The sequence below is a fragment of the Otolemur garnettii genome, unplaced genomic scaffold, assembly GCF_000181295.1.
Source record: "Otolemur garnettii isolate 467f Iridium unplaced genomic scaffold, OtoGar3 scaffold00006, whole genome shotgun sequence".
NCBI classification, from domain to species: Eukaryota; Metazoa; Chordata; class Mammalia; order Primates; family Galagidae; genus Otolemur; species Otolemur garnettii.
The window spans coordinates 31,288,790-31,310,365 of record NW_003852401.1 but is presented as its reverse complement, the minus strand read 5'-3'; the positions used below and the strand labels follow the sequence as shown (position 1 = coordinate 31,310,365).

The following is a 21,576-nucleotide window of genomic DNA, read 5'->3' as shown; positions in this document are numbered from 1 at the left end:
TCATTGCTATACATTTATAAAACATTCTTGTGCGATACTGTTATAATATTCACTTGTCTACCTACTACTTTATTTACACGTGGTTTTAAGCACATCTTTGAAAATGTAGACGCCGTCCTTAGGAAAACACAACTCTGCTCTGTATTTGGATATGTTCCCATTTCAATGTCTCAAAGCTTTCCCCCTAGATTTCGGTTCCCCCAGTTTTCAAATGGTAATTATGCCCCAAATTGTATAAGGGAGCTCAAATCGAAAATTTTATGTTTCCATGCAGATTAGAGAAATTTTTGAAATTTGAGTTGAAATTATGATAAATCTAAGAATTTAATGAATTCCACTTATTCTTATACTGTTAAACTTGATCATAGCAGCTAGTAGCATGTCCAAACAAGTGTCACTGAGGTATCTGTAAATGTGAAATGCTAAACAAATATTTAGATGAAATCTGAACCTGCAAAAAAATTCTTTTCCTATGTTGATGAGCTAAGAACAATTTAGACTATGTACAGTCATATGCAAATATTCTCTTGATTTTACTTGGGCCTAGGGCAGTTACCCATGGGAGCACAGCAGAAGAAAGAACACAGCCACTCTGTTCTAAGAGCAGCAGTGAGTAAGCGTTGTGTGGTCAGTTTTGCACAGAGGCATTTTGCTAGCAGCTCTTTTGATCTCAGGTCTCTTCTTAGAAGACTAAATGCTCCCTCATTGCACAGGATGGCTTCTCCCAACATGGATCACTTAATGCTAATCTATATTAAATGACGATAGGGGGTAGGCAAAATCTCTGCTAAAAGATATTCAGGAAAAAAATGTATTAAAAATACATGGGTTGCAGGACTTCTCAGAACCTAGAATATGTAATATGTAGGCAATGTGTAATTTAAAACTTCACGAGAGAAGAACATATTCTATAGAATTTCTTCAACTTGCTTTTCAATGGAACATGCCCTGAGATGATGTAGACTTGCTTTCCCTTTTATTCACTGCAGATCTGCTCATCATTGTGGTTCACATCCAAATACTCCTCCTGTGGCCAACCCTACTTCTCAGACTTCATCCTGCCCTACTTGGCACATTACTGCGCTTTCATCATGGTTTTGAGAATCCTCCCTTGTTTGGGGCATTCTTCTTTATTCCAGAGTAGAGATTACCTTTGTCTCCATTAAATTACAGCATCATGGGATGAGGGACCATTCATGATGAGCCCGATGCACAATACCTAACCGAGTGCCCAGCCCAGAACTTTGAAGGGACTCAGTAAATGATTCCGGAAGGACTAATGCCATCTATCTCAAATCTGTGCCCGTGATTTCAAGAATTCCTCTGAAAAGTAAAATGTTTCATTACCCATTGGACAATGAGTAGATGAGACTTTTATTTTTAAATATATCTTTGTGCTCAATTTAATACCTATTTTGAGTGGCAAGGAGAAGAAATCATCATAACCAAAATTTGTACTAAGATACTTCAAATATGACAAGCAGCATACATGGTTGTTTTTATTAAGCTTCATATTCAGCTTATAGCTAAGTATTTCAGGCATTACTTCATGTGACAAGCAGACAGGGTATTCTAGGAAACATTTCACGACACTGCAGGGACTTCCTAACTACTGGGAACAGAGCAGCTTATTCTGCAGTTAACATGTATATGAAGGACTTCAAGTAGTCATTAAGGGAAAGAAGCTAAATGATAACTGGTCACTTCTGTGAAGTGGTTAACCTGGATAAATAGCTACAAAGAAAAGCGCATGACTGTTGCACAGCTTGAGATCTTGTATCTCAATTTCTCTTTTTTATTTAGGATAGAACTTGGGTGGGGTTCATATCAGAAAGCAAAAGATTCAGAATAAGCTTCATGTCATGTTCTCTGTGGATAGGATTAACACTAATATGATTAGCTTGCTTTTAAAGAAATTAAGAAAAGAATACTTGTATTGAATTGAGGGACTATAAGAGATACTTTTGAAGAATTTCTCTCTAGTCTTGTAGCTTCCTTATGAGTTCTTCTGAGAGATTTTCATTGTAACTGTCTTGACCTCTGTATATTCATAGAGACCATATTCTCCCCTGGAGAAAGAGAAAAAAAAATACCCACAAACATCATTTAGCCCAGTAGTACAAATGTTCTGAAGTGCATGATGGATACACATTTGTTCTTGCTTATCTGGCTAGCAAAATGGAAAGTATTTTTCTGTGTACAGACTATTTTGTGTAGTAGCTAGCCAACCACAAACTATCAGATTTTACATAAATCTCTTGTGGAAAAAAACATTTTATAAATTTCTTTAATTTTAAATAATTATGTATTCTCATTGATTTTCACAGAAATTGTCCATTTTTTCGTTAGCCCACAGGATTTTAAAAGCTCTAACTACTCAAAAGGTAATTCAACCCAAAAATAATTTTGGCATTTCTAGTTGAGATTCACAGAATACAGTAAGACAGGACAGGTAGTAATGTACAACCACTGAGAAGCAACACAATAAAACTATCAACTAGAGCAGAGCTGCCTTGATCAACTGCACAAAACTGGCACAAAAGTGATGAGGGGCTGAGATTTTCATTTTAAGGAGTCCTAATATGGCTTGAAACAAAACATCTTATAGCTGTAGTTTTATCAATGTCTTCTGATTCTTGGCAAAACAAAAACTTGATCTATATTGTTGAAGTTTTCTTTTTTTCTTTTTTATTTTTTTCTTTTTAGGAGGAGCAAAAGGACAGATTTGGGGTTTTCACAGTTGTTGGTTTTCTCCCTTTATATAACCTACTCGATCCCATACCCTTTGCTTATATAACTCTTAAGTCGAACCCAAGTGATCAGGAATTAACTCAAGTCTACTATCTTGTTATCAAGTTTACAGGGACCTCCTAAAAACTGACTGGAGTCCCCTTTGTTGAAGGGATAACTAAAAAGATTGGGCTTAATTATAGTCTATGTTGTTTGGAAAAGAGGACCATATTACATGTAGAAAAGAATATTCTCAAAATCTCAACACTCATGCATATGTAGGCTTACAAAGAATAAAATTTGATCATTTTCTATCCTTTTTTTCTTATAATATAAATGGGTATTCAGAAGACATCATTTTCTCCTAGGTAACCTAATAATCTCACACTGATTATCTTCTTGGGCAGTTAAGCTTCTGAAAATGCCTTTTAAAAGCTTCAGTGAGCATGTTCTTCAAAGTAATTAAAGGGTTTAGCCTCAGTTATCTGAAACCCATTATAAGACAGTGTTTTAATAAGTTTTTATCTCCCAGAGTTAGATAAATCAACCTGTGATTTTAACCCATAGGATTTCCATTGTATTTTTGGTCATGGCACTTGAAACTCTTAAGAGAGTAATAACTGTGATTATTGTCCTACTCTGGCTGAACAGATCCTGCCCTTTAGGACTCTTACATGTCTACTGTATCTGTGATATAACATAGAAAGATTTGTTCACATTTCTTTTTGTCATAATAGTTTTGTAAGCTACTAGTTCTGGGTTTCTAAAATCTTCACTGTACAAATCACCTGGGACCTTATCATAGTCTGATTCTGATTCAGTAGATTTGGGGTAAGGCCTGACACTACCTTTCTAGTAAATTTCCAGTGATAACCATGCTTTTCATCCAGGGTCTACTCTGTAAGAAAAAGGTCCCGTTAAGAAGTTATGTCTGTTTTTTCCTCTGTACCAGGACTGAGACTGGCACTAATTAAGCAGGTGCAGAGGAAATATTTGCTGAACTGACTTGGCTAATAGTATCAAGCAAAAAACAAACAAACAAACAAAAAACCACATTCATTTGAGTTCCTGCTGTAAGCCCAGTAGTTTGCAACACTTCCTTGTTCGTTTTCTATGGGATAGGAAGAAAGAAATATCTTGTGAGGTGCTGAGAGCCAGTTAAGTTTAAACAGGCATGCCAGCAATGTCTCCAGGGACCTATGTTAACCTAAATGAAAATAAATTCAATCACACAAATGGGTAATTTCTGCCATTTAACTCATTCCAGTGCCAACCCATGATCAGAGATGCAAAATCAAGGTGTGCACACTCTGTATCACCATCCAATACGTAGGGGTCTGCAGACTACCAATTTTGGGTTTTTGAGGACTCTATTCCCCTCTGATCAATTCTTTCTACCTTGGAGCACAAATTGTAATTTAACTCTTGCTGATCACTTGAGTAATTCTCTTAAAACATCTTGCATTGAACGACCCATTTACTAAGTTCATTAAATTTTGACTTAAATAGTAGCACCCTCAGCTAGAATTTTTGAAGTAAAAAAATACAGCATTAACTTTTCCCCCTATATGTTATATACCTATATCAGGTTTTAAAGTTATTGATGATTGATTCCCATTTTCAGTCCTTCTCTTACTTGATGTCCTAATGTCTCGCCCTTAAAGTCTGTATTTGACAAAACTGATGCTTGGTCCCTTTTGATCATTTTATCATTTGATCATCCCTTTTGATTATTTTATCTTCATGATTCCCAGGAAAATGGGTTACATAGCTAGGCTAGCAATGAACTAACCCACTTTCAGAGTAATCTAACGTTTGTTCCAGTTTTTGGTACAAAGTAATTAGTTCTGCCAAGGGATTCTCCAGTAACAGATATTGAGAAGAAACTAGGGAAGGAAGAAACCACTTATTGAGTTTCCACTTTGTGACAGTTATAAGGCTGGGGATTGGACATTCGTTATGTCATAACCATATTAAGAGGAAAGTTGACATCTCTGTTTGAAATATGAGGAACAGAGGCTCAGCAGATGGGCAACTTGAAGCAGGCAAGATGGCTAGTGAGTGGGGAGTCAGGACGTAAGTGCAGGCTGGTCAGACTCTAATGATGTCTTCTCAGATAAGACTTGCACTTTCTATGGGTTGGTTTTTTGTCATTTTCAAAACATAGGATTTTAGACATATCCACGGCCCTTCACTATTCTACAAGTAAGATCTAAGCCAATTTTCTTGACTTTAGGACTTCTTAGTCTGTATCATACTTAACTCTGAAATCACACTTCTCACCCTATGATTCCACAGCAACCAATCCAATTCACTAGCCCTTCACAATGCCACATGCAATGTTCTATTCAAAAATGCCCTCCCCCTACCTGAGCTGAAATTCCATCTCTTCTGTGAGGTCTTTTCTTACTTTCTTAACTGCCATTAAATTTTATCCACTGAATTTCCACTGAAGTTATAACCATAGACTCTTAAGCATGGAAAGGAACTTAAAAGACCTTCTACTTCCTCTACCCACTCCTGTCTTCACCCACTATTCTTGATCTTGTGTGATACATGAAAATAGTGACAGTTCGAGAGATGCTGTCCTAAATGCTACGTTCTCATCATTTCCAGATGTTCTGTCCTTCAATACTTTTCTCTGTACTTTAAATGCTGTATTGCTTCCGTGAGGTCTGAGTCTCCATCTAGTGTGTATGGGCTGTCTTGCACATCATTTCACATATTCTTCTTGCCACCACAGTTATATAGGGTATGGAACACAGTGTCACGTGCTAGGACCTTATACATAGAAAGTATATCTGCTAACGAATGCATGTGGAAAAAGCTGATGGGTCATTCTATCACTCCTCCATTTTTATGGCTTCCCAGAAATGTTTCCTTGTAATTCAGCTCATTCATTAAGAGATAAATGACCTGCTATTTCATGCCTTTGAGACCCTTAGAAACTGAGAAAAACTTATTTTTACTTGCTGTTTACAAAATGGACAGCAATACTATGTTTGATTTCATAGATTTGTATATGATTTACCTTTTTTCTTTTGTATTTTTAAATTTATTGGTAAACGTAAAACATTTAAAAAAAATAAAATAGGTAAAATTGCTTGAATGAACTCAACCAAAAATCTTGCCAGCACTTTGTGTTTATATGTGTATGTGAATATTTTTATAAAATGTATATATATCCTAGTTTTAAAAGCAACTGAACACTCTTAAGTCCATTTATCCATAAATTTTCTCAATCTATTCACTACTATAAAACATGTTTTCTTTGGTCAAATTCCCTTTAGATTTATATTTCACTTCCCAAAACAACTTATTCAGGTAATTAAAAATTTTGGAGTTTATATCAATAATATTTCAACAAATGAGAATCATTCCTCTTATACTGATGGTTTCTGAGATAAGGCACCTACTGTATTTTGTTTCTAAGTATGAAATGTCTGATTTCCTGCAAGCTTGATGGTTGGTCTGACATCTTACTTTGACACTCAGAAGGGAAATTGTCTCAAAGCTTGCCTTTCTTTGCTGTCATGACATAATGATGAACCATTTCTACCCTGTATTGTTACATGTGATGAAAATAGATTCCTGAAGTGCTGAAACACAGTCTCATGCCATGCTCTTCAAAAAAAGCTAATGGTATCTGTTTGTTAGTCCAGCACTGGTATTACCTACTACAGCTTCATGAAACCTGGTCAACGGATGACAGTGGATGATATGATGAGGATGCTTGAGATTAGGTAGCTGAGATCAGTCAATCCGGGCAGGCTAATCCTCTTGCAAGTCAAAACTGTCACAAACAGTGCTGCTCAAAGTACAGAAGCTGGACTGAAACTCTCTGTCATCCACCTATTTACCAGACCTTGCACCCAACTGACTACCACTTTGTCTAGGTTTTGGACCACTTGCACGGAAAAATATTTAATTCTCAACAAGCTGTGCAAGATGCCTCTGGCAATTTCTTGGCTTCTTCTTTGGTAACATGCACAAGCTACTGTTAATGTAGCAAAACTATATGGATAGTTTAAGTGCATACTTTGGTTAATTGTACTGCTTTTTGTTTGTGATATAATAAACTAAACTTCTGATTCAAAATCGGATATTTCAGACTTAATGACCTAATACTTATTTAGGAGATATATTCAAATAACTGAAGTCTTCTTATATGTGCATACTTCCTACAATCACCAATTTATGCTTTTCATATCCCTTCTGGAAATGTTTATTGCATAGATTACATTCCTATGCACAGCAAACAACTCTATGAGTAGTAACATTTCAATCACTTTCAATGGAAAGTGCTTAGTATAGACCCTTATATATAGTAAGATCTTAATAAATTATTTTTCCCTTCTGCCATCACCTTTATGCACGTATGGGAAATAGCCAATCTCTAATAAGCTATTTGGAGGTATAAATTCTCCAGGAAACAACAAAAAAGGGTTTCATTTAAGGAGGCAACTGTAAGTCAAATCTCTAGGAAGAAAAACTATTTTCATGAAGGTTAAGTATATTAATAGAAAGTTATTCTTACATTTCTCGTCCATTTCCAGACATCTTGTATCCACCAAAGGGGCACTGGGAAGACATCATCATATAGCAATTCACCCTGAAAAGAAAGAAAAGAAAAGTACATCATAGGCAATGCTTAACATATGAAATAACTCTAATTTGGCAATTTTACAAATTTAAAAATCTCCTTAAGAACTCCATTGCTTTCAACATAACATACTCATCATGACAAAAAAAGAAGCATAAGTTAGAATGCAGAAGTATATGGATACATACTACCTGGAAACAAAGAAAATGGTACATCTATGGATGTATATGTGGACATCCATTTTTGTGGTATATCATGTTCCTGAGAAGCTACAGTTAGAATTATAAAAGCTTGAATAGCTAATGTGCCATGGAACAGCGGTCCGGAAACTGCAGCCTAATGGCCACATGTGGCTTTGTAGATCCTTTTGACTGAATCTAATTTTCACAGAATAAATCCTTTTATTTTTGTTTTTTATAATTTTATTTTACTTTCACAATGAATATAAGTAAAAACCAAAGAATAAAATAAATTTCAATGAAATAATCCTCTCGGATTGACCAGCACAATTAGAATAATTAGTAAGCCATAAAGGGCTAAATTAAGGGCTACTACACTCAAGATGTAATTCTAACTTCCCCCGGCCTGGCTGATGCCACTACTGCATGAGACTGGTTGGCAAGGGCTTATGTATGGGGTAGAATATGCCAGTCTGTTATCAGCTTTTGATAATGATGTACTGTATTTCTGTTTGAAGTGGAATTTGTGAATAGTTATACAGTTGATAGTATTTTTTAATTCTGTCTGCTTAACAGCCTGTCATGTTAAAGACCAAGAGAATGCTGAAGGAAGAAAGATTTTTAATAAGGATTGGGAATTGCCATATTATCTTGTTTCTGCTAAAGATGAGATGATTTGCTTTGTGATACTGCAGTATCAGCCAGCATGAAAGGAATCCAGTGCACATCAACACTACAACATTCATAAGGACCACAAATACTTTAAATTAGAGGGAGAGGTGTAAAAAGTTAGATAGCAGAAATTAAAAAATAAAAATCAAAAGCAAAGACAATTCTTTCAAGCTGCAATAAGATCTGGAAATAATGCCACTGAAGCAACTGGCAAGTAGCTTATGTACTTAGGACAAAAGGGAAGCCATTCATGATGCAGAAATTGTGAAGGAATGCATTGTTGAAGTTGTAGGATGCTTAGATCCTAATAACATTTCAAGGTACAAACATCTGCTTCTTTCAAGGAGAACCATATCTTAGCAATATGAATTAGTCTCCAACTTAACAGAACAACTTCATGCACCATTTAAAGTGGAAAATATCTAATATTTAATCACCTCTGATGATGCAATGGTACTACTGAATGGTCATAACAGAAGATTTTCTTTACTATGAAGAATTGCTCACTTTGGGCACTCTTGTTAACAGAACATAGACAATAGATATCTTCAATAACTTTCAAGATAAATGATGTGAAGTTGGACTGAATTCAGTAAATTTAATGAATGTGTATCTATAGATGGTCCACCTTCCATGACAGGAAAACATGAAGGGTTTATTGAATAGATATTTTAAAGTATTAACAGATCCAGATGCTCTCATTTCTTTTCACTGTATCTTGTAACAACAAAATCTGTGCTAAAGCTACTATGGCAAATGACATTCTGTGACAAGTTATAAGTATTGTGAATCATATTCCTGCTAATGCAACACAGCATTGCCGGTTTTGTAACATCCCAAAGTTGAAGGATGAGGTATTATTCACTGTGAATTTGCCATATCATTCTAAAGTATGTTGGTAAGGACAGGTTTTAACCAAAATTTTGTCTCTGTAAGAACAGAGAGTTAAATCTTATGAGAAACAGTATCAGCAACATGAATTATTGAAAGAAGATTACTATAGGAATGAAGCATTTCTGTGTGCAATCATATCAAATCACAATGACTTAAATATTTCTGTGGAAGGTAAAATGAAGTCTATATATAAGATATAGTGGAAAAATCCAAGAATTTCAAAGAAAGCTGTCTTTTTTTCAAAACACTACTTCAAAAAGAAATTTCAGATGAACATTTTCCCCTGTTCATTAGGGGAAAGATCATTAATGAGCAGGATGAATATATATGAATCATTTGAAGAATACACAGCTGTTAACAGACCTATTTGAGAATTCAGTGAAAAGTTCACTGACTTTGAGAATCATAACATCACATTGAAAATAGCATTTTGGCCTCATCTCATTGATATCACTAAGACATCTACAGAACTATAGATATAATTGATTGACTCCTCAGTAGATGATTGTTAAAGTCACTGTTGCTAAGAAAGAGCCAACTGAAATGGGGAAATGTAGTAGAATACTCATACCTTCAACAATATGCCCCCAAAATGTTTTCTTGCTTTTTAACCACTCAATGCTATGAGTATAGATTCTCCTAACCCAAATCAAGATACCTTTAATAACCAGGAGTGGTGGCTAACACCAATAATCATAGCACTCTGGGAGGCTGAGTTGAGTAGATTGCTTGAGTTGTGGAGTTCAAGAAAAGACTACGCAAGAGTGAGACCCCATCGTTTCAAAAACATTAGGAAAACTAGCTGGGTATTGTGACAGGCACTTATAGTTCTAGCTATCAGGGAAGCTGAGGCAAGAGTATTACTTGAGCCCCAGTGTTTAAGGTTTCTTTGAGCTATGTACTATGACAGAGTGAGACTCCATCAGAAATTTAAAAAAGGATTCCCTTAATGTCAGAAATGACTGATACCCATTTAGAAGATGCAGACTTCCCTGCCACAATCAAATATTCAAATGCTTTCCCACAAGAAGCAGACACAAAGTCATTAAAACTTTAATTAACTTTAAAATTTACAAATAATTTTCATTTTTTTAAATCATTAAGGACATAGTAGTTAAATTTCAACATAATAATGTACATTATGAAGTATATTTAATGGAAAATTATTTTTGTTGTTGATTTTCTGTATTGAGTTTTTATTTTTTATTGAATCATAGCTGTGTACATTAATATTCTCATGGGGAACAGTGTGTTGTTTCTATATACAATTTGAAATGCTTTCATCCAATGGTTAGCGTAGCCTTCATGTCATTTTCTTAGTTGTTGTGTTAAGACATTTATATTCTACATTTAGAAAAATTCACATGTACCCTTATAGGATAAATCATAGGCGTGATTCCATGAATCACCCTCGCTCCACCCATCCTCCCCCCTTCCCTGCCCTCCCCGTCCCCTTTCTCCATATTCTTGGGCTAAAATTGGGTTATAGTTTCCTATGGTAGCTATAAATTAGTGTCATAGTAGGGTTGAGTACATTGGATACTTTTTCTTCTATTCTTGAGACACTTTGCTAAGAAGAATATTTTCCAGCTCCATCCATGTAAACATGAAGGAGGTAAAGTCTCCATCTTTCTTTAGGGCTGCGTAGTATTCCATGGTGTATATATATCACAATTTATTGATCCATTCATGGGTCTATGGGCACTTGGGCTTCTTCCATGACCCAGAAATTCTGAATTGGGCTGCAAAGAACATTCTGGTACAAATATATTTATTGTAGTGTAAATTTTTGTTCTTCTGGATGTATACGTAGCAGAGGAACTATAGGATCAAATGGCAGGTCTATTTTTAGTTCTCTAAGTGTTCTCCAGATGTCTTTAGGAACTATAGGATCAAATGGCAGGTCTATTTTTAGTTCTCTAAGTGTTCTCCAGATGTCTTTCCAAAAGAAATGAATTAATTTGCATTCCCACCAGCAGTGTAGAAGTGTTCCCATGTGCCTGTCTTCTTCAGAGAAATTTCTCTTCAAGTCCCTTGCCCACCCTGAGATGGGATCACTCCTTCTCTTCTTGCTAATACATTTGAGTTCTCTATGGATTCTGGTTATTAAACCTTTGTGAAAGACATAACCTGCAAATATCTTCTCCCATTCTGAGGGCTGTCTGCTTGCTTTACTTACTGTGTTCTTCATTGTGCAGAAGCATTTTAAGTTGATGAGGTCCCAGTAGTGTATTTTTGATGTTGCTGTAATTCCCTGAGGGGTCCTCCTCATAAAATATTCACCCAGGCCAATTTTATCAAGAGTTTTCCCTACACTTTCTTCTAGTATTTTTATAGTTTCATGTCTTAAAATTAAATCTTTAATCCAGTGAGAGTCTATCTTAGTTAGTGGTGAAAGGTATGGGTCCAGTTTCATTCTTCTACAGGTCACCAGCCAGTTTGTCCAGCACCATTTGTTAAATAGGGAATCTTTTCCCCATTCAATGTTTTTAATTGGCTTGTCAAAGATCAGATAGCAGTAAGTAGCTGGGTTTATCTCTTGATTCTCTATTCTGTTCCATACATCTACCTCTCTGTTTTTCTGCCAATACCATGCTGTTTTGATCACTATAGATTTATAGTAAAGTCTGAGTTCTGGTAGCATGATTCCTCCTGCTTTGTTTTTATTTCTGGGTAATATCTTGGCTATTTGAGGTTTTTTCTGATTCTATATAAAACGAAGTATTATTTTTTCAAGATCTTTAGAGTATGACAAGGGAACTTTAATAGGGATTGCATTAAAATTATATATTTCTTTAGGTAGTATTAACATTTTAACAATGTTAATTTTTCCTAGCCATGAGCATGGTAGGTTTTTCCATTTGTTAACATTTTCAGCTATTTCTTTTCTTAGAGTTTCATAGTTCTCTTTATAAAGGTCTTTCATGTCCTTTGTTAGGTAAACTCCCAAATATTTCATCTTCTTTGGCACTACTGTGAATGGAATAGAGTTCTTGACTATTTTTTCAGATTAACTATTGTTGGCATATATAAAGGCTACCAACTTTTGGGTGTTGATTTTGTAACCTGAGACACTGTTGTATTCCTTGATCACTTCTGCAAGTTTTTTAGTAGAATCCCTGGTGTTTTCCAGGTATACAATCATGTAATCTGTGAAGAGTGAAAGTTTGATCTCTTCTGATCCTCTGTGAATACCCGTGATTGCCTTTTCTTCCCTAATTGCAATGGCTAAAACTTCCATTACAATGTTAAAGAGCCATGGAGACAATGGGCAACCTTGCCTGGTTCCTGATCTAAGTGGAAATGATTTAAACTTAACTCCATTCAATACAATATTGGTTGTGGATTTGCTGTAGATGGCCTCTATCAATTTGAAAAATGTCCCTTCTATACCAATTTTCTTAAGTGTTCTGATCATGAAGGGATGCTGGATATTATCAAAAGCTTTTTCTGTATCATTTGAGAGAATCATATGGTCTTTGTTTTTTAATTTGTTTATGTGATGAATTACGTTTATAGATTTATATATGTTAAACCAGCCTTGAGATCCTGGGATAAAACCCACTTGGTCATGGTGTATAATTTGTTTGATGTGTTGCTGTATTCTCTTTGTTAGGATCTTGTTGAATATTTTTGCATCAATATTCATTAGTGATATTGGTCTATAATTTTCTTTTCTTGTTGGGGCTTTGCCTGGTTTGGGTATCAAGGTGATGTTTGTTTCATAGAATGTGTTGGGTAATATTCCTACTTTTTGTATATTTTGGAAAAGTTTAAGTAGTATGGGTACTAGTTCCTCTTTGAAAGTTTGGTACAATTCTGACATGAAGCCATTTGGTCCTGGGCTTTTCTTTTTAGGGAGATTTTGTATAGCTGATGCTATTTCAGAATTTGATATAGCCCTGTTCAACATTTCCACTTGATTCTGACTTAGTCTTGGAAGGTGGCGTGCTTCCAAGTATTGGTCAATTTCCTTCAGATTGTCATATTTCTGGGAATAAAGTTTCTTGTAGTATTCATGAAGGATTTTTTGAATTTCTGAGGGGTCTGTTGTTATTTCATCTTTACCATTTCTGACTGATGAAATTAGAGATTTTACTCTTTTTTTCTTGGTTAGGTTAGCCAAAGATTTATCTATTTTATTGACCTTTTCAAAAAACCAACTTTTTGATTTATTAATCTGTTGTATAATCCTTTTGTTTTTGATTTCATTTAATTCTGCTCTAATTTTGGTTATTTCTTTTCTTCTGCTAGGTTTTGAATTGGAATGTTCTTTCTTTTCCAGTTGCTTGAGATGTCCCATTAAGTTGTTAACTTCCTCTCTTTCAGTTCTTTTGAGGAAGGCTTGCAGTACTATGGATTTCAGTTCTTTTGAGGAAGGCTTGTAGTGCTATGAATTTCACCTCTTAGGACTGTCTTTGCCGTATCCCAGAGGTTCTGATAACTTGTATCTTCATTATCGTTTTGTTCCAAAAATTTGGTAATTTCTTTCTTGTTCTCATCCCTGACCCACCTATCATTCAGCATAAGGTTATTTAGCTTCCACGTTTTTGTATGGGTCTGCATATTCCTCTTGTTACTGAGTTCAACTTTTATTCCATGGTGGTCTGAGAAGATGCAAGGAATAATTTCTATTCTTTTAAATTTCCTGAGGTTAGACTTCTGACCTAAGATGTGATCAATTTTGGAGTATGTTCCATGGGCTGATGAAAAAAATGTATATTCAGTTTTATTAGGATGAAATGTTCTATAGATGTCCATTAAATCCAAATGATGAATGGTTAATTTTAAATCCAAAATTTCTTTGCTAAGCTTCTTGTTGGAGGATCTGCCCAACACTGCCAAAGGAGTATTAAAATCTCTGACTATGATGGATCTGGGAGTAATCAAGTTGCTCATGCCTGTTAGAGTGTCTCTTATAAATTGAGGTGCATTCTGGTTAGTTGCATAAATATTGATAATTGAAATCTTATCGTATTGAGTATTACCCTTAACAAATATAAAGTGGTCATCCTTATCTTTGCTCACTTTTGTTGGTTTAAAGCCTATTGTATCTGCTAATAAAATTGCAACACCTGCTTTTTTCTGCTTTCCATTTGCCTGGAATATAGATGACCATCCCTTCACCCTGAGTCTATATTTGTCTTTTACAGTAAGATGAGATTCTTGTATGCAACAGATATCTAGCCTGAGTTTTTGTGTCCAGTCAGCCAGCCTGTGCCTCTTTAAAGGGCAATTTAAGCCATTCACATTGATTAAGAATAATAATAAGCCTGGCATAATTTTGAGTATCAAGTTTTTTGAAAGACCAGTGGACATCTTTAATCCTTTTGCCACTATGGAAATTGGAATTTGATCAAAATTTTCTGAGTGAGTTTATTTATGAGGTGGAGGATTGCGCTGATCATTATGCAGGATAGGTCTGAGAATATCCTGGAGGGCTGCTTTAGTTACGGCAAATTTCTTCAACATGTGAACATCATTAAAGTATTTAACTTCTCCATCATAAATGAAACTCAGTTTAGCTGGATACAGGATTCTGGGTTGAAAGTTATTTTGTTTTAGGCCAGGCATGGTAGCTCACGCCTGTTGTCCCAGCACTGTGGGAGGCTGAGGCGGGTGGATCACCTGTGCTCAGAGGTTCAAGACCAGCTGAAGTCTCGCCTGAGCCAGAGTGAGCCAGAGTGAGATCTCGTCTCTACAATAACAACAAGACAGCCGGACCTTGTGATCCCAGCTACATGGGGGCACAAGAGAACACTACAGGAGGAAGAAAAAAAAAAAGAACATTATTTTGTTTTAGGAGATTGAAATTCAATGACCACCCTCTTCTAGCCTGAAAAGTTTCATCAGAGAGATCTGCAGTCATTCTAATATTCTTCCCCTTGTAGGTTAAGATTTTCTTATGTCTAGTTGCTTTCAGAATTTTCTCCTTCATATTAATTTTAGTCAAGTTTATTATGATGTGCCTAGGGGATGTCTTGTTTGGGTTGAGTCACGCTGCAGTTCTGAAACTGTCTGGTATCTGAATTTCAGAATTTCTTGGCATGTCTGGAAAGTTCTCTTTCATAATTTCATGAAGAAGTGCCTCTGTGTTTTGTGAAGCAACTTCATCACCTTCAGGGATTCCTATAAGGCAAATATTAGTTTTCTTTGAATTACCCCTGAGCTCTCTCAGACAAAGATCTGTTTTTTCTCTCCATTTCTCTTCATCTTTGAGTGTTTGGTCACCACACTGTACCCCATGATTGCATTAATATACATAGCTATCATTAAAAAAAAAAAAGCTTTGTCTTGAGTGTCAGAGATCCTTTTTTCTACCTGCTCCATCCTGTTACCAAGGGATTCTACTGTATTTTTCAGATCTTTGAGGGCTACAACCTCTTGCCTCAGTGTCTCGTAATCTTTGGTCATTTTATCTTTGAAATCATTAAATTCTTGAGACAGCTTTTGAATAATTGGAAATTCTGATTACCTTCTTTCCTCCATTCTGTTGATCTTATTTGCTATCCAGATTCTGAACTCGATTTCTGACATCTCAACAATCTGTTTATGGATGGGATCTTTAATTGCATCCGCCCCATCCTTCCTTAGAGGAGCTGATCTACTCTGGTTGTTTTGGTTATCAGAGTTTTTCTATTTATTCTGCCCAATGATGAATTTGCACCATTTGAAGACTGTCCCTGAACCGTTCTACCAGTGGCTGCCACTGGAGATGATGCCGGCTTCCTCTGGTTATCTGGAGAGACAGGGCGTGTCTGCCTGGAAAAGCTTCAGGAGTATGAGCCTTATTGTTCTCGCTCCTGTGGCTGCTGCTCTTTGCCTTGGGGTATCACTACTCCAGTATGTTTCCCTCTCAACTGACCATCCTCTCTCAGATCTTGAGCCACTGGGCCTGGACTACAGGAATACGGTGCTTGATCAGTGCACACTGCACACTGTGGGGAAACCCCAGGGTGTGGGTGAGCAACTGGCAGGCAGCTGCGAAGAGGACACACTGGCTGGCTGGATCAGTACTCAGTGTGCACCACAAGAGAGTGCCCAGGGAGCCAGGACAGCAACTGGCAGGCAGCTACACAGGAAAATGAAAAATCTTAAATATAACTTTGATTACAGCTGAATTAATGTGCCTTTCCAACATGAAAACATTTCCCAGCCATATGTTAATCAAATATCAGTTAAATATTTCAGGTAAGCAATTGTAGGAGTTAAAGAAAACACCTTTTCATTTGAGTTCTTCCATTGTAGCAGGGTTTTCTGCTTTTGTTTTAGTTCTTAGAGGCAGCGAATGCTTCTCTAGCAGGTATGCATTTCCAAATGAAAAATCCAAGACTAAAAAGGTTAAAGCTAAGGTAAACTGTTACTGTGGTTAACACTGTGAAGGCTGCATTATTTAGGTTTGACTTACCACACCATCCCTGCTTGTAGAGCAGAGGAGACTGTTATGGCTTTATCAAGGTCTTTGGTAAAGACTCCTGCTGCAAGCCCGTAGTGAGTATTGTTTGCTCTCTTGATCACATCATCTAAAGATTTAAACTTCATGATTTGCTGCACTGGTCCAAATATCTATACCACAAGAAATGGATTAAGAAAATCAAAATGATAGGTTAGAACTAGATGTTTCAAAAGATATTGCAATTTTTTAGAAAAATGAATTATCCTACATTGATTAAGACTCTGCTCTAACATCAAACCTATGTGTAAAAATCCAGTTAAGTAGCTTCTGCAATGTAGGTGAGAATAGATAATGATCAGGTGTTCAGTTATTTTTGGAACAAGATAGGTTACAAATAATTAAGCAATATTCACTTTTTAGATGTTAAAATTAAGCTTCCATGAACTTGTAATTGTGTATCAAATCATTAACCTCATAATTTCATTTTCATTTTTAGGGCATTTAAAATTCTCTCCCTAGTTTTTCTCATCTTCCAACTTACTACATATAACAATAAGTTCCAGAAAGCAATGCTATCCTTTTGGATAAATGACTAGGAAATGATTAATTATAGTAAATTTCTTTTAAATATCAGGATACCATTGGTTGAAATATTAGCCATTTTATTACATTTAATATTTTAATAATTAGTCAGGGTATGTAAAACATGAATTTTTGTTTAGATTCTACTTTATAGCCAAATCTTATACAACTTACATATGTTAATAAAGAATGGTTTGTTATTGCTAGAGCTTAAACCGTGAGCTGTCCTGTCCTAGTCAGGGCATAAGTTCATTGGGAATGGCTATGGTTTCAGAACAAAAACCAAAAATCACATTTTTCCAGCCTACACCATTCTCACCCTTGCTAAACACTCTACTTAACATAGCCTAAGCCCAAGTCATTCTGTATTTCAGCACCAGGGAGGAGAAAGACAACTGGATTATCTTTTAGAAATTAAGCCCCTAAATTATATTGCAGTAAGATATTTACTAAAATTAAATTAAAAGAGAGGGTTCTTCTGAGTGTTATCTAAATTTTCTGGGAAACAAGAATACACAGAGGCAAAAATCAGAAATGACAAGCAGTTTCCTGGTGTTCACCCCTGTGGTAAGTGTAAGGGAAATAGGACCTGCTAAGCAAATAGAGGCTGAGTAAAAATTCTAAGGTTGTAAATGTAATCATGAGGTTGTAACTCAGGGAAACAGACATAGAGCAGCTGCTGCAGTAAGTGTATTCATATCTGACATAATTTTAATTGAACATAGCATATGGCTCCAGGCTTAATGTATAAGCTAACTATTTTACTGTGAATTAATAGGTTTTTCATACTAAGTTTAAGCTAACTATTCTACTATGAATTAATATGTTTTTCATATTAAGTTTAGCTTGAAGTTTAAGCTAAGCTAACTATTCTACTATGAATTAATATGTTTTTTGAATTAATTAATGAATTAATTAATTTTTTGCCATGATTATAATAGATCTCTTGACATTCTTCCTTCTACCTACTGACCTTTTCTATCCTTGACCAACATCTCCTGAAACCTCAAATCCCATGCCCCGACCTGATGACCATCATTCCATTCTCTACTTCTCCAAATTTCACTTTTTTAGATTCTACATATCAGTGAGATCACATTTGTCTTTCGGAGTTTGGCAGGCATCACCTGTCACAGTGTCTTCTAGCTTCATCCTCATTGATGCGGATAACAGAATTTTTTTTTTTTTTAAATCACTTTGAAGCCATGAAAGAAGTATCTAAAAATTGTTAAGCTTTCCGGTCTATGTTTGGCTAAAACTTTCAGCTGGCCTAAAGGAATTTTTACTATTGTTAGTCTTACAAATAAGCCTTCATTAGTAACAGAAAGAGTAGTATTTATTGAGAAAGAGCTGAGAATTTTAAAGGGACACTTTGTATGCACACGTTCAGACAAGGCATGACAACATCAGGAACAGAACGAAACCCTTTACCTCCTCTTTGGCGATGCGCATCTCATCTGTAACATTAGAGAAGACCGTGGGCTGGATAAAGTAGCCTTTATTCCCCCAGGGGCCTCCGCCACATTCCAGTTTGGCCCCTTCTTTCTTCCCACTCTCAATGAGATCAAGAATTTTATCATATTGTTCCTTGTCAATCTAGTTGAAAAATATCACATGGAAAAAAAAGTTACAGGTTTATAAAGATAACATACTGGTGGGCCTGTTAACGAGGTTTCAAAATGCTAAGATATGGCCATTGAATCAAACATTGAATCAAAACAGCTAACAGAGGCTCTGATTCATTCCTTAGCTGAATTTTATTCTCATGACTTTTCAGGGAAGAACCCCTGAAGATAGACATTTGTATTATAGTTATGGAAGAGAAGCATGTCAGTACTGCAAACCTTTATACATTTGCCATTTCTTCACTCTGGAAGAAATGTCTATAAATAATCTAACACATTAACCTAGAAATTGTAGTGCTAATTGAAATAAAGGGAGTGAATACAGAAAAAAAGAGAATTTTGGTACCAGGGTTAATTGAACAGGGCAGTAGGAGAGCAGATGCTTAGATTTCTCTTAGAAGACTCCTGTGCCTGTGTCTAGATCCCCTGTTGTTGAACCATCCCCTCTGGTCTGCTCTATGCTCTTAGATGTTACATTCTGACTGTGGTTTGCACATCCTCCCACTTGAGGTCTTTTTGTTTGAAATTCCAATTTCTGGCCTTTCCTAATTGTCACCGTCCTGTTTCATTAAATGGGCCACATCTAAATACAAGTATGACAAGTATTTCAAAACTAAAAAAAGCAAGAACTTTATAGCATTTGTTAATTTCCCCGGTGTCTTTAATTTTCAGTATGATTCCTACTTGTTTCTAGGCATGAAAAATCAGAAAAAAAAAACAGAATGATTTCTTTATCATTGGAAATTGATTTTTTTTTTTTAATCACCAAACTGGCACAGTATCATTACCTAGGAAGACACGTGGATGGGAAATAACCTCACTCAATAAAATCTAGGCCTAAAGAGGAGACTTTATTCTTGTCCCCTGAAATGCTATTTCTTCTACTACTGTGTACTCACCTGAGGGCCTTGACTCACTCCTGGAGTCAGAGGATTTCCAAGAACGTACTTCTTTGCCAGCTCCACACTCCTTTTCACAAACTCATCATAAATTGATTCTTCCACAAACAACCTGGATGCAGCGACACAGCATTGGCCCTGGTGGAAGAACACTCCCCTGTGTGCAAATTCAAGGGCATTGTCCACTGCAAGAAAGATATTCACAGCAAGGAAGACATTCACATTAAAAAAGAGATACTTTCTAAAGATTACATGTTTTTATATACAGAAGAACTGCTGTAAGCTGGCCACACAAGGGTCTGTAACAAATTGGTCAACCCATGGAGGTGGTCAACATAAGGATCTCCATTGAGTACATGTGCTGCATGCTCACATTATGAAAATTAGGTCAACACACCACCTCCTTAGGTTGACCTAATTTTCATAGACCAGAATGCACCAAAGGTACATAGGCTGAGTGGTGGTCAACTTACAGAGGTTCTACTTTCTTTCTTAGAGGCAATATAGTGATAAAGAAAAGTTATGAGTGGTATTGTCAGACAGGGGCATGAGTTGTACTGTCAGATATGAGCACAATACATTCAACTTCTTAATAGTCAAGTCAAAAATTAGTCTTTCTGATCCTTTATTTACCATGGAAATAATAGCAATGAATAGCAGAATCTGAAAAAATAGTGGTTATTATTATAACAATATAAACATTATTGAAAAAGTGGATCCAATCAGAAAATTAAAGCTCATTACAAATGATTTTTATAAATATCTCCATTTATTATCAGTTGGGTGACTGTGACTATTTTTTTCAGGCCTCGTGTTTTAACTAGATAACAAAGAAAATCTGAAATGTCTATTGTATTAAATAATCTCAAAGTTTCTTAAGGGAACATCTGTGGGATAAAACAAAATAAAACAACTAAAAAAGAGGCATAGGAAATCTAATACTCAGAGTCACCCATCCCCCTTATGACTTTATTCTAGCAAAGACATTTTCAAAATCTATCGAAGGTATATTGTTTCATATATGCTTTTAAATTCTTCTTATCCATTTATTTTAGGTAGTTGAATGTACTTTAAAAGGCAGAAATAGGTTGCTTTATTAGTTGATCCTAAACAAAAATAAAGTTTTCTTTTCCATTTTAACTTTCAACACTCTGAAGATTCAACTCAACATTTTAGCAACTGGGTGTTGTTTTTATTTATTTGTAAACTAATAACACCTTAAGTTTTAGTAAGAGCAGTTTGCAGAAAAGCTTAGAAAAATTAGGATTCTTTTCATGTTTATAGAATGTTTAATAATATAGTATATTCTAAAAATGTTTAATTAAGACCATCCTAAAAACATAGGCCAGATTCATAAAGCATCGGTGTTTACAGCCACAAATAAATAATGTAGCTGTGAAAGTAAGTCTGTTACAGGAATATTTGACTATTTCTGCTAATTAACATCTATTTAGCAAATAATTTTGGGATTCTACTTGGTAATATAATCAGAATGAACCCAGAATATTATGTAGTGGAGTCTCATCCTAATTGTAGATTAAATACACATAAACTCAACCATATTTGCTAAGGGATTAAAAAAGAGACATTATTTAAATAGAAGGCATGATTCTCTTCTGGTTGTTTTATTTAATTAGCATATGACCCAGTGCGAAGGGAGACGGCCAGTGTGAAATTGCTATGTTCCCATTTGGTCTCAGTCCAGCACATCCCTGGGTTATCTCATTACACTTAATATGACACTAATAATTAAAGGTATGGAATTTGAAAAATATATCATGGCTCCTAAATGCAAATGTTTATGTTATCTTGAGTTTGAGTATTTAGCAATCTATTCTGAACCAGGAAGAAATTGTGTCTGGGACCAATGTGTTACAAGTTTATGATGATTTAACATATTTTCAAGAGTAATTCTGGACTCTGATTAATTCCTCGCACTTTGGTATGGGAAGAAAACCTTCTTATACAATGGTAACTTCACTGCGTGGCATTATGA

General features: G+C 35.6%; 1 protein-coding gene across 1 annotated transcript in view; it reads right to left on the bottom strand.

Moving 5' to 3' along the window:
• Nucleotides 1-1,472: 1,472 nt before the first annotated feature.
• LOC100967039 (aldehyde dehydrogenase, cytosolic 2-like) overlaps nt 1,473-21,576 on the bottom strand; it is a 49,587-nt gene continuing 29,483 nt past the window's right edge. The window contains exons 6-10 of the mRNA XM_023508989.1: nt 19,581-19,829; nt 18,488-18,652; nt 16,487-16,644; nt 7,268-7,342; nt 1,473-2,069 (exon numbers count right to left, since the gene is read on the bottom strand). Of these exons, the coding sequence (XP_023364757.1) occupies nt 1,997-2,069; nt 7,268-7,342; nt 16,487-16,644; nt 18,488-18,652; nt 19,581-19,829 (720 nt within the window). The 3' untranslated portion in view covers nt 1,473-1,996. The remainder of the gene's footprint in view (nt 2,070-7,267; nt 7,343-16,486; nt 16,645-18,487; nt 18,653-19,580; nt 19,830-21,576) is intronic.